We start from the raw sequence: 13,497 nt of genomic DNA on the forward strand, positions 1-13,497 counted from the left end.
GGTCGAGCTCCTCCGCTCACAGAACACACATTTCTGTGGCCGGGTATGGTTCCACGCCACCCAGCACTGCCCACTGCCGATGCAGCCCCCCCCATAAGAGCCTGAGACGGCGGCCGGAGGTGGTCCGTCCTGCCGCCACCATCTGCAGCACCAAGGACAGCTCCTCCGCCTGGGAGCGAGGCGAACACCGGCCGCCGGCGGCGCTTCGACGCGTGAACGAGCCACATTTCAGCTCGAGTCGTCCTTCTTTTGGTATTCCTGTGCGGGGGAGCTGGTCTGCCAGCATGGGCACAGACTGATGGAGGCACTGGGCCAAACTGGGAGTGTGCTGCTGACTCAGCCTCCGCTGCTGCATTAATTCATCTGCACTGCAGTGCCTCTCTCTCTCTCTCTCTCTCTCTCTCTCTCTCTCTCTCTCTCTCTCTCTCTCTCTCTCTCTCTCTCTCTCTCTCTCTCTCTCTCTCTCTCTCTCTCTCTCTCTCTCTCTCTCTCTCTCTCTCTCTCTCTCTCTCTCTCTCTCTCTCTCTCTCTCTCTCTCTCTCTCTCTCTCTCTCTCTCTCTCTCTCTCTCTCTCTCTCTCTCTCTCACTCACTCACTACACTCCCACACAGCCATACAGCAGTAAAGCCAAGAGGATGGAGAGGGGGGTCGATATTCGATAGTGTAGATGATTAGGACACAGTAGATCCAAGGAGATCGAGGAAGGAGGGAGATGCTGGGGGTAAAAAACACTTTGGAGAAAAGATCCTGGGAAACAACATTTGATAATGTCATAAAAAAAGGAAAGGGAGATCTGCACTGCCTGAGGACAACTCCATGCATCATTTACATACAATTCCACCTACAACCTACAAGGGTCCCGTACCCTCCTCCCACTTAGAGCAACCAATGAAACTGCAACAGAGAAACAAACAAATCAATATGTCCCAGCATGGCCAATCTCAAGCCTGTTCGCGTGAGGTTATGGGGGCGACGACTGTAACATCATACCTGTGAGCTATTTACTTTATGGCAGACCACAAACAGGAGCAGCGCAGTGCAGCTGGACTGAATACGAACGGGCCTGTAGTCCATCCTCTGCCTGTGGGAGAGGGGTGTTAACACAGGGCTCTTAACAAATCCAATAAGTCCATTAGAGTTGAAAGGACTGCCTTTCACAACCCTGTTACCGCAGCAGCACTCAACTTCATTTCACAGTTAGTTTTGCACTTACAAAGCAGCACAAAAGTAAAATAATCCACACAAAATGGTGAACACTATAGCTGAAGTGAAGTGGACAGAGTGAATCTGGAGTCTGCCTGAAGGAAAGTGGAGGGGTAGGATCTTCTGCACAACATCTTTTCATAAAAGGTAAAAAAAATAAAGAAAGACAATTCAGAGGTCAACATTTCAACAATAGGCAAACACAAGTTGGAACTGGAAGGCTGCTTTATTGGTAATAAAAAGGTTCGTGCTCAAATGAAGACAATCTTTCATATATTCTTACCAAGAGTCCAAGTGGTTGTGCAACACACCATCATATTGTACTGTATATCCTCTATCACGGTGTCAAATGATAACAACAGTTTGAAAAAGCACTTTTTTTCAGCGAAAAAGAAAAAACGCCCATAATAAACCATGCTATAAAAAAAAGAATGAGTCCCATATGAACAAATATTGATACAAAAATAAATTTCAGATGGAAACAGAAATGTTAAAAGAAACCAAACGGAAATATTAGAAGGCAAGCTGCTTTTTCACAAGCCAAGTGGGTGACACACATAGCACTAAGAACAGAACATTGTTGAGCTGTTTTTTCTGTTAACATCACACATTGTTGAATATTAAGATAAGTGGGGAGTCTGGATGGTCCTCTGGCAGTGGTTCTAGTCTCGACTTCCCTGATTAATGTTGTGCTCACCCTCAAACCCCCACCCTCCACAGTTTTTTGTTTCTTTTTTGTTTGTTTGGTCCTTTTTTGGATTGTTTCTTGTTTTCACCAGTGTGGCATCGACATCCAAATTTGCAGAAAAAGCAGAAAAAAGGCACATGCCATTGAGTGGAACACGAGAAACAAACCATTCATCAAAAGAAATTTGTGGATGAGAAGCAAGTACACGGTTGTTGCATGTCCAGTTGTAATGGCACTGGTGTGTGTGTGTGTGTGTGTGTGTGTGTGTGTGTGTGTGTGTGTGTGTGTGTGTGTGTGTGTGTGTGTGTGTGTGGAGGGGGGATAGGACACTGGGAAGGAAGCATCTCAGAGTGGACGAGCCAGTCAGTCACACCATCTGACATCCTCCGGGAAGAGATCACTGTAAAGTTGGCGGGAGAGGAGAGACACTTGTGTGTGTGTGTGTGTGTGTGTGTGTGTGTGTGTGTGTGTGTGTGTGTGTGTGTGTGTGTGTGTGTGTGTGTGTGTGTGTGTGTGTGTGTGTGTGTGTGTGTGTGTGTGTGTGTGTGTGTGTGTGTGTGTGTCCATGACTGTGGGCGCGTCCTGTATTTTCAGTGTAGGTGAGAGAAATGACAGTAAGTGAGAGATGTAACATTATCCTTTCATCATGATCAGGCTACAATCCATGGCAAGCAGCTCCAGTAACATCGCACATGAGCTATTCTTCCAACATAGAAGGGTGCTGGAAACAACCAGTTTTAGACATCCACTGAACGTGTTGCACACAGATCAAATGTGACAAACAGTGTTCTTCTGTTTCATGTATATACATATAGACATATATGTATACATGTATATATCTTTTGTATTATATAATATCTATATATCATTCAATTTCCGTCAACAAAGTGAAAAGTGTCTCAAAAAATCCAAAAGGTAACAAATGTGACAAAGGGCATAGCTGGAAGCCATTCTATATTATTGTTATTATTATTTTTTTGATTATTAGTAGTAACATTTTTAAAATTTCCTTATTTACAAAAAACACAACAAAGCATGCCGATAAAATAAAATATAATACAATATTTATAGTTTCTCCCAAAAAGTTTGTTCTTTTTCAGCGATTGTGCCATTTACATCATAGCCTGCACTGTACATATGATTTTGTGTTTTGTTATTTAATTTTTTTGAAACTTTTTTTTCTTCTTTTTTTCCAAGTGTGAATGTATCATTCTAAAACATTACATCCAAGATGAACATGGGATAATCGGATGACGTTGTTCACTCCTCCTGTGGTTCTCATTGGGAATGTATTTGGTTTCAGTGTGCAGCAGCCAAACTGATTCGGAGACCTCATATTGTAAACAGACCTCAGTTATTGTTACAGACAGGGGGTTCTCGTACAGGCAGTGTTAAACACACCAAATAGCATTACTGGTGTGACGGCGGATGCCAGATGTATGTCCAGTCATCCACTTATAAATAGGACCATCACTCCTGTGTAGAAAAGAATTGGCAGGAATAATGAGGAGGCAGTTGTGTCTTGTCGGCCACATGACAATGCCTCAGTTTTTTGTGTTTTTTTTTCTTTTTTAATGAAAAACACCCACAACGCTTATTATACAACATAGCTGCGACAATGCGAGGCCTGCTGATGCTTTATCTCTGCAACTGTTAGGTTTCTACCTTGGTCTCTGGCTAATCGTTTGTGAAGCGGATGATGGCGTTTGAAAGCCGGCAAGTAAGTGAAAAAATGGTGTGAGCCTGGGTCCAACACCACACAGTGTTTAAGAGGTCCCACAAAAGCACAATGATACACTGACAAACATGGGACTTTCAGCACTCCGACTCAGACCAAGCACAGTTCTTTTCTTCTGCTCTTGCATGTTCTCATGGCAGTCAGTCTAAAACCCTGAAGGGAGGGGCTCTACCCAGTTATTGGTCCATGTTCACACCGTGTTATTTGTCGCCTGTTCACCTCCCTGTAATATCAGACAAAATCCATTTAATTCTGCGGACAGAACCACAAGCCCTTCATGGCGATCCACCTTTCCTACATGCTAGGCACGACAAGGCATGTCCTTGTGATAATTCGATGCATACTCTGCTGTTACAGATGGTCATTGTCACGCTCACTGATCAAAGCCTTTTCTGAGACTGATTGTATCACAAGGACTTCAGAGAAGGACTTCAAGGCTTCTTTTTTTTCCTCAAAAGCTGGCGACTCAAATTGTCCGAAAAGCACCATCTAAGACATCGCTCACTGGGAATGTGTGGATCTAATAGAGTACAAAAGAGGAACTGCATTGACATGAATCTAATAGCGCGGTCTAATGTATCTCATTGTGGTTCTGTTCTTCCACTATAGCCCAAAAAAACTAAATTAAAACATTTTCTGTCCCTTCTCCAGGAAGTACAGCAGTAAACTAGATATCTATCGACGCTTCGAGCACACCAGATCTTTACTGGTGCCAGGTATGGATTCCTTGGCATGAAACATCACCTGCTCCCATTGCCGTAACAGGGACCACAGGAAAGTGAGGAAAGTGACAGTAGGATGGATGTGGTTAGACAAAAATATGTAAGCCCTGGGTTTGGTTCAGGACTTCTGACATGGCCCCTCAAAATCTTTGCATACTCTCGTGAAGATATTCTGCTTCCTAACACACTGATTCACTGCACACTCTTTCTAAACCTTTCACCTACAGAGGAGCAAAAAGCCATTTCTAGTTTGTGTCATTGGCTGACCCCCCATTGCCTCTGAGTGTTTGTCCTTCATTCACCTGAAACTTTGATGAGGGGCTGAATTAAAACATTAAAGCAAAAATAGTGAAGGGCGGGATCATAGAAATATTATTCCCCCAATATTCTATATATCATCATCATAATCTTCATCTTCCATTTATAGTTCTCGTAATTTTCCCAGTGGACAGCCTCAAACCTATAGTCAGGCCACTGCAGTGGTCTGAGAATTCGTGTCTTGTGGACTATGATTACTCATGCATGATTCCTGATCAAAACATGCCTTCATGCAAGTCATTTCTATGCATTGAACGAGCACAATAATTATTACTTCATCTGGTACTCCGTCTGAGCAAGTCTCCTTCAGCCCAAGTCAAAGCATGACTAATGACCCCTACCCAGCCAGTGTGAAAGCCCATGTAAAGAATGTCTTTTTCAGTGTCAGTATAACAAAGAGGAGATGAAAAGACTAGTGACATGGGCTAAATGTTATATTTTTTTTGCTGCTCAAATAATGTAAAGATATACTCAGCACAAACAAACAAACAAAAAATCTTTGTCTCCGGGTTTCCCCCTCCCTCGCACGTGTTTCCTTCCTAGCTAATTTTTTCTTGGTTGATTATTGTTCTCTTCTTGATAAAGATGGTAAACTCAGCGTTATGGACCCACCTTTAGACTGCTAACACAGTTCTAGCAGGATCCATGTGATCCAGTCCCAGAGCATTAGAGCTTTGCTGGGCGGTTCCACACTTGGTGGTGGCAGGTATTTTGCAAATTCTCCAATCATCTAGCAGAGATGTCTGTGCCTTGGCAGTTGGTCCTCAAAGGAATGTGTGCAATTGGCCAGCACACTTTGTTAGTCACTGTTTTTCATTTTGTAATTGTTCCTCATTTCTATGAACTTGGTCACTACGCAGCAAAAGTTCCACGGTAAACTGATTGTGATTGGTTCAGCTGTCTTTGACGACATAAGAAACCACATTGCCTCAGTAGTATTTGAGTCTGTAAACATTTTTTTGTATCTTTTCGTTGTTGTTCTTTTTTTCTTACTTGCAAATGATCACTTTTTCTACATGTGTTGGGTTTGGGCTCAGAGTCTCATTGCGCTGTGTTTTATTGGATTTTGAGAGTCACTGAGCCCTAACACTTGGATTCCCACTCATCTTTTTGGTTTTTGTCTTTCTCTTTCCTTGCCCACTCCTCCTTGTTCTCATCCTGCTTCTCCTTGTCAGGTTTGGTCACGCTGTCGTAAGAGGGGAGAGAGGCTGTGGACGGTGTGCTCTCCTTCTTCTCTTCGTTGGTCCCACCATTCTCAAGCTTATTGTTAGTAAAAGTGTAGCGCTTGAAAATGATGCCGCGCCTGATAAGGTGAGCACGGTAGGCATTCTGGATAATTCTGGCAGAGACACCTTCCTGTTTGCGGCGGAGGGTGGTGGTGATGGGTTCATACGACACCTTGGAGGGGTTGGCTGCCACAAAACGCTCTTCCATCTGCTGCCTCAGCATGTCCAACTCACCACTATCACCCAGCACACGCTTTGTGAAGGCAAACAGGATGTCCAGGCAGTGAATGCGATCGCCACTCACCATGGGCATGTCCATGGCAATTAGTTCTATAGTGTTGGGCTTTGGCACACGGAGTGGATGTTCCAATGCGTCGGCAAAGTCGGACAGCTTGGCAAAAGTGATGAACTGAGAGGCAGTGGGGTCGAACTTCTCCCAGATCTCGTAGAAGGTCTCAAAGTCATCCTCACTGAGTGGATCAGCACTCTCCTCTGTGGCCACACTGAAGTTCTCCAGGATGATGGCGATGTACATGTTGACCACAATCAGGAAAGAAATGATGATGTACATGACAAAAAAGAAGATTCCCACTGAGGGATTACCACAGTCGCCCTTCACAGATGTACCAGGGTTCTCGAATTTGGGGTTACAGTCTGGTGGGTAGTTGAGGATCGGCAGCAGCAAGCCGTCCCATCCAGCCGACGTAGTGATCATGAACAGAATAATCATGCTGTTACCAAAGGTTTCAAAGTTGTACAGGTCATCAATGCCCGCTCCGTGCTTTACGTAGCCAAAGTTAGACATGCCAAAGATGGAGAAGATGAACATGACCAGGAAGAGCAGTAGGCCAATGTTGAACAGGGCTGGCAGTGACATCATCAGAGCAAAGAGTAAAGTCCGGATGCCCTTCGCTCCTTTGATCAGACGGAGGATACGACCAATACGAGCCAGCCTGATCACCCTGAACAGGGTTGGTGACACAAAGTACTTCTCAATGATGTCCGCCAGGAACATACCTGAGGGAAAGGAACGGGGGAAAGACAGGAGGAGAACACAATCAGACTTCTACATGTGAGAAATTCAATTCACCCCCTTATTGCTTTGTCTTACACCTCTCTCACTCACCGACAATAGACAGGATGACCACCACCACATCAAAGATATTCCAGCCATTGGTGAAGTAATAGTGGCGAAGGGCAAAGAGCTTAAGCAAGAACTCCAAGGTGAAGACTACGATAAAGATGAAGTTGACCCAGTAGAGGACAAACTCCGTTTCATCCGACTGATCATCTGTTTCCACCATCATGGTGATCATGTTGAGACAGATCATTATCATGATGGAGATGTCAAAAACCTGCTGCGTCACAAAGTCAAACACCATTCCCTGGATCTTGTTCTATGAGGTGAGAGGACACAAAGAGGGATGAACTTGAGATCTGGTGAGGTGTCAACCAAACACAAAATATTTTGAATAATCTGAAGACTTGTTCAAAAGCAGTAATCCAAGAAGAAACCTACCTGTGGTCGAGGTATAGGTTTTTGTGGCTTTTTGGACCCCAGTTTTTTCATGGCATTGTAGTACTTCTTCTGTTCCTCTGTCATGAAGATATCCTGACCTCCAAAGTAAAGGGACAAACAAAGATTTGGTTATAATTGTATTCTACACTTTAGAATAAGATTCTTGAAGCAAAATATGGAATTAGGAGAGAGAACGTTTCTTATCTTTTTCTTCTGCTGGTTGAAGTTGTCAATGATCACACCAATGAAGAGATTGAGGGTGAAGAAGGAGCCGAATATAATAAAAACAACAAAGTAGATGTACATGTAGATGTTGACTTCATAGTCTGGTTGGTCCTCCACCTAAGAGGGAGATACAATGTTGAAGGCACTGACGTATTTCACTATCACAGATTAAAGAGGAAATTTGACATGTTTGGACAAACATCTTTTTTATTTTCTTACCATAAGTTAGATGAAAACATCAATCAAGACTGAACAGTCTGAACAGTAAGCCTATTTATTTTCAAAGGTAACCAAATCTGCTCAGCTGCACCTTAAAGTTCATAAGTTGTCACCCATTTGTCAATTCAGAAGAAAAATTGTCTTAATACTAAACTAAGCTTCATACTTAGTATACAATCTTCTCATCTAACCCTCAGCAAAGGAAAGAAATTAGGGTTTTTCAGAACATTTTGAACAATTCCTTTCGAGACCTGAAGTGAGCATTAGAATATCTATTGAAGACTCAATGACTATACCTCTCTGGAATCCACAGCGGCGTACATAATGTCCATCCAGCCTTTGAACGTGGCCTTTAAAGAGAAACATAATTAAATACACTTGTAGAAACCAAAACGTAATAAGAACACCAGATTGATGCATGTCCTCTGGTAGAGCTTGTACAAGGAAAGACAAGTGGATGAAGAAAAGACCATGGAGAAACACGTACAACATAAATACAAAATATACATATTCACAATAACTATTGACCATAGAAAGCCTCAAGATACTGTGAAAGTAAATGGAAATTTGAAGCAGCAGCACAACAGAAAAGTAAAAAATGAAAATAAAAACTTGAAGAAATGGCGTTAAAGAATAGAAGAGGAGCGACACTCTCACCACTTGCAGCAGGGCGAGGTAGCCGGCGCCCACATTATCAAAGTTGATCTTGACGTTCTTCCATCGGACCTCAGTAAAGTTTTGATGCATGAGGGCCACACACTGCGTCTTGTTGTTGACCACGTCAACAGAAAAGTATTCCTCTGATGTCTCATTGAAACAGTAGTAGTACTTGCCCGCAAACAGGTTGACCCCCATGATACTGAAAATCAGCCAAAAGATGAGGCAAACCAGCAACACATTCATAATGGAAGGGATGGCTCCCACCAAAGCGTTGACTACCACCTAGACCAGACCAGGGGAGACAGGATATGACAGTGTGAGCACCAGGAAACAAAATGCATCTCATTCAACCCCTGACTAGACACTACATACTGTTATGGCATCATACTTAGAAACGCCATTGAGCCGTTCGTTTACCGGTGGCAATAAGAGCAGTGTTACAGTTTAATGTGGCCTAAAATTAGCACTGAACACCACTGATGTGCAAACTGAAATGTGGGAGTTTAATGGGAAGGAGTGCTGTATCAGTTGTGTTCTAATTAAGAGCAGCACTGATGTGACTTTGAGATGTTCTTTGATCTGTTGAAGCATGTGGCTAGAAATGCTTAAGGGATACTCAATTATACACAAGCGCGCACACACACCCATCACTTAAAGCCACCTAAAGCCTTATTTATCCAGGGACTCACAAAACCTGTTAAATGCTCCTGTAATTATTTCAGATTTAAATTATACATGATATAATGATGGGAGCATTTGAAAGTGAAATGCAGTTTTTAATATTTGGATAAAACAGATGTGTGTATGTTTCTACATGTTTACTTTATACAGCTTATGACATCACAAAAAAGTTGATCACAGGTGTTTGCCATAGCACTATGAAGTGTCGACTACTACCACCCCAATCTTAGACAGTGAATATTCTTAATCCATAACTATCCCAAGTTAAACAACATATTGTAACACTTTAGCAGTTTTAAAGGAAAATAGTATAAATCCCACAACCACCCCAAAACCTAGTCCTTTCTAACAATCCAATCGGGTTTCCCATAGATTGATTGTTGCCCGTAATAAGCTCAGCACAGTGAATCTCTCACTACCAGTGTAAGGCAGGCCGACCAGCAGCTCTCAGGCAGACAGCTGAGCATGCATGTCTTTGGCAGACTCGTTATGTGGAGCCATATTCCCTCCTCATTACACACAGACGGGGAGGAGCTCCAGAGCAGGATTCTCTCAGCGTGTACACAACATGACTGGTGTGGAACATGGAATCATAAATGTTACAGGTGCTGTAAAGAGGGCCACCGTTTAAACACTGAGTTGATGTAACATGCTTATAGAAAATATTTTTGGGGATATCTCTTTCAAATCTTTTTTTCCCCACACAGTGTTGCTTTGCACTTGCTGAGAGAATGGCTCTTAGCTTGATCTGAGGTACAATTGAACTGCTTTCAAAAATTTAGTATTTAAAAAAGGAATTAGGCCATGCTGAGTAGAAAGCATTCTCAGAAAGAGGGAAAATGGCTTTCAAAAATGCAAAATGTGCATCGGCAGTTATCTTACATGCGTGTTACATGGCATTGTGCAATCTCAAGATCCGCTCAAATCAATAAATAAATGAATAGAGAAATGTGTGGATAGAGAGATAGCGGCTAAAGAGATAATGGCTGAAGCTTTGTTTGTGTCTGACGAGCCATTCTGATATTTACATGGGTTGTATATGGGTGTCTGACAAACATCTACAACACAATATGAAATTTGTAAAATAAAATTTGGTCTATATTATACTTTGGCCTGCTTATAGCGAAGACAGGCAACTGAAGTGATCGGGGTTCAGAGGTTACATCCAAAAGGCCCGCGATGACTGGAGCCTTTAGTAGCTGGTAAAGCTAAAATGACAAAATGTGTTATCATTTTAAAATCTTTGAGTTTTACTTAAACTTCAGTAGGTTTGTCAGGAAAAGTGAGATTTTTCTGAAATTGGGGTATAGATGGCTAGACATAGTTTCATTCCTGTACAATGCATTGCTCACAAAGGTAGGGACCAAGAATACAAAGCAGCATTAAGAGAAAGAGAGAGCAAAGTACAAAGTCAGAACAGCCCTTAATCATTGCATGTTAAGCAGTGCAATGTGTCCACTGAAGCTGCGACGCTCACTCGGCGCTGGTGAGTTGTGTTGGCCCATGTGAAGCATCGTGCCATAAGCACTCAACCAGCGAAGATGTTTAAGTTCCCATCATGCGAACTCTCCAGAATCTCTTCCATACAGTTTCATCTCTCCATTCATGTACTTCCCTTTTCATTTATTTATTGCTTTGACCTCATAAAAAAAAACAAAAAAAAAACAGTTTTCATTTCAAACAAAATCAGTAACTTAATTGATGAGCAATGACATTACACTAAAATATTGATACAGCAAGATATAATTCCTCTGTTTGTTTCCCCTTTGCATTATTTGACCACCTGCATCTCTTTTACAAGTTACACCCAGTGAATGAGGTCATTCAAAAGGGAAGTGGTACTTCATATATTTATACTGTACTGAAGCAAATGTGCCATGACTTCCCACCACAAAAATGACATCAGGTCTATTTGCCATCCAAAAATTAACAATTAAACCTATAAAATTAAATTGAAAATTCATGACAACATCCATAAAGCCTATCCAGGGCCTAAATGTGTTGATGTCTGCTGATATGCAATGGCATCACATTTTAGTCGCTGGATATTTGGTATGAATGAGACTTAACCATGAGTCCAAATTTATTTACAATCAATCCACCCACTGAATGACTACACATGCCTTCTTCCTCTACTGGGCTGTCATTTTTGGGACGTACTAAAGAGAGGCGACACATTGTCTGTTAAGGGTTGAGAGTGTTGTCCGAACGCTGTAGCGCTAGTCAACCTATGGGCCACCACCCACCCAGACCCCAAACTCAAAGTTAGAGTTTCACTGGGCCCATTGCTGCGTCCCAGTCTCACTTCCTGTGGGAGGGGAAGGCAACAAGAAGCCAGGGCCTGCTGTGTGCGCAACAGTAAGTGGGGCCATGAAATGACAACAGTAATGCCTTGTGTGAAATGGCAGCCTAGCATATTTGCTAAGCTTCTGCCTGCATTCCCAAAAGGAAGGCATTCAAAGTGATCAGAAGTTTTTAATATGGCCAATGTTCAGAAAAGTTTACAGTAATAATCTGCCACTACAATGGATTTTTTTAGCAGATCAGACGGTCAGAGGATATGACCTGAGGCGCTGATAACGGCAGAAACCTAACAAATACTTTCCTCCCAAAGCCACAACACAGAGAGTGTGTGGTTTCTGTCTCAGTTCCTGATGCAGAAAGATCCTGGACAACCAGGAAGAGAGTGTGGTGACCCTCCAGCAGTCTGGCCCAGCCAAACCAGGTTGAGGTGAAGTGAGTAGTGAAGGGGCAAGGGGTTGCAAAGGAAGAGGCAGAGGAGGAGGGGGAAAGGTGGGGCAGGTGCTGCACATGTGGAGATGGGGATAGTCTGAGGTGAAGTGGAGAAACTCAAACCAGAAGACGTGGCAAACAGTCCAAGAAAGGAGAGAGGTTTAAGAGAAAAAGGAAGAGAAAGAGACAAGAGGGACGAGGGGGTGACAACAACCAGGCGCAACCTATTGCTACCACCATTCAAGAAGACAACCAATCACATCTATGTATTTTTAGGAGGAGAAGGCTGAAGCAACCAGAAGAACTGTCACAGCAAGTGATTAAAATGACAGATTCCTCTGAGTGGTTGTTAGGCAGCCGCCCGGCATGCAGAGGTTTGGTTCCTGCTGGTTGTTCTCGATGCCAGATGCCCAAATGTATTGAGGGATGAGCTGGGGGAGGGGTATGGGAGCAGAAGGGATGGGGGTGGGGAAGGGTGGTGTTATGGTAGCAGGGGTGGGGTGGGGTGGGGTCTCAATTGAAAGCAGTGGTTGAAAATCCGGCCAAATGTAGAGCTAAGTGTTGATTTGAATGCTCTATGAGATGGCATGTACATTTGGTTTATGTTTACTAATTTCACGTCCACTTCGGCCAAACAAGAAGAAACAAAGTAAGATGAGGTCATTTCTAGTTTGTCACTTGTGATGAGGCAGCTTTGTGAAAGTTTTTGGGTTGTTTTTATTATGATATTTTTTAACAATTGTTTGTTTGTTTAAGAAATTCAATCGAAATGCATGTTCTGCTGGCAACATTACTTCACTGTTACTTTACTCAGTCTCCCAGCTGCATCATGACTTGTTCTTTTTTTTTTGCTCTAACAAAGACATGGTAAAAGATTGCGCATGGAAAGGTGACTTCTTGGCTTTCATTTCCTGGATTTGAAAACAATCCCCCCCAAATATTATGGATTTTTTTGTCCTCTTAGTTTGTTTTTAGGTCAGTTCTAGCATGCTTTAAACTGTTGAATGGGCATGCGGAAGTATCAGCTGCTTAGCTTTGGATCTTACCCTCATCCCTTCAAAACGTGACAAGGCTCTGAGGGGTCTCAAGGCCCTTAGTGTCCTGAGTGATTTAATGGGCCCTAGATCGGAGTAGCCCAGCGCATTAGCTACAAGGCTGACTATAGACACCTACACAAAAACAGAGAAGCAAAAGAGGTTCCAAACTGTTAGAAGTGAGAATATTTACTAGGAGAGACGGCCCTGGCATAGGTGGAGAGTTGCTTGACACACACACATAAATCTATGCATGTAAATGCATGTATAATATTGCATTTATACATGTATATACATAGAGAGAAGGTCAATGTTTAGTATAGGTTTTATGTGTGTAGTATTTTTAATAGCAGTAGACCATAGGGATTTTTTGTCAGTTATTTTGGGGCAGTTGACGAGATGTGAAAGTCCTTTGTACCTGCAAAAGAATTTGTGGTTGAGAGAGACAGAGAGAGAGAGAGAGAGAGAGACAGACAGACATAAGACTCAAATAGAGGGTAAATTAGGCAGAAAAGAGTGCTACATGATTTT

The 13,497-nt window shown here is 42.7% G+C and overlaps 1 protein-coding gene across 10 annotated transcripts in view; it reads right to left on the bottom strand.

The window, feature by feature from the left end:
- Nucleotides 1–1,410: 1,410 nt before the first annotated feature.
- The window catches only part of scn8aa (sodium channel, voltage gated, type VIII, alpha subunit a), a 46,805-nt gene continuing 34,718 nt past the window's right edge, over nucleotides 1,411–13,497 (bottom strand). For 7 of the 10 annotated variants that reach the window (XM_047330806.1, XM_047330809.1, XM_035644676.2 and 4 more), the window contains exons 21-27: nucleotides 12,979–13,101; nucleotides 8,516–8,800; nucleotides 8,155–8,208; nucleotides 7,619–7,756; nucleotides 7,415–7,519; nucleotides 7,022–7,292; nucleotides 1,411–6,912 (exon numbers count right to left, since the gene is read on the bottom strand). In XM_047330806.1, the coding sequence (XP_047186762.1) occupies nucleotides 5,753–6,912; nucleotides 7,022–7,292; nucleotides 7,415–7,519; nucleotides 7,619–7,756; nucleotides 8,155–8,208; nucleotides 8,516–8,800; nucleotides 12,979–13,101 (2,136 nt within the window). In that variant the 3' untranslated portion in view covers nucleotides 1,411–5,752. The remainder of the gene's footprint in view (nucleotides 6,913–7,021; nucleotides 7,293–7,414; nucleotides 7,520–7,618; nucleotides 7,757–8,154; nucleotides 8,209–8,515; nucleotides 8,801–12,978; nucleotides 13,102–13,497) is intronic. The other 3 variants (XM_047330812.1, XM_047330811.1, XM_047330813.1) reach the window with 1 other exon arrangement.

The sequence above is a fragment of the Scophthalmus maximus genome, chromosome 3, assembly GCF_022379125.1.
Source record: "Scophthalmus maximus strain ysfricsl-2021 chromosome 3, ASM2237912v1, whole genome shotgun sequence".
NCBI classification, from domain to species: Eukaryota; Metazoa; Chordata; class Actinopteri; order Pleuronectiformes; family Scophthalmidae; genus Scophthalmus; species Scophthalmus maximus.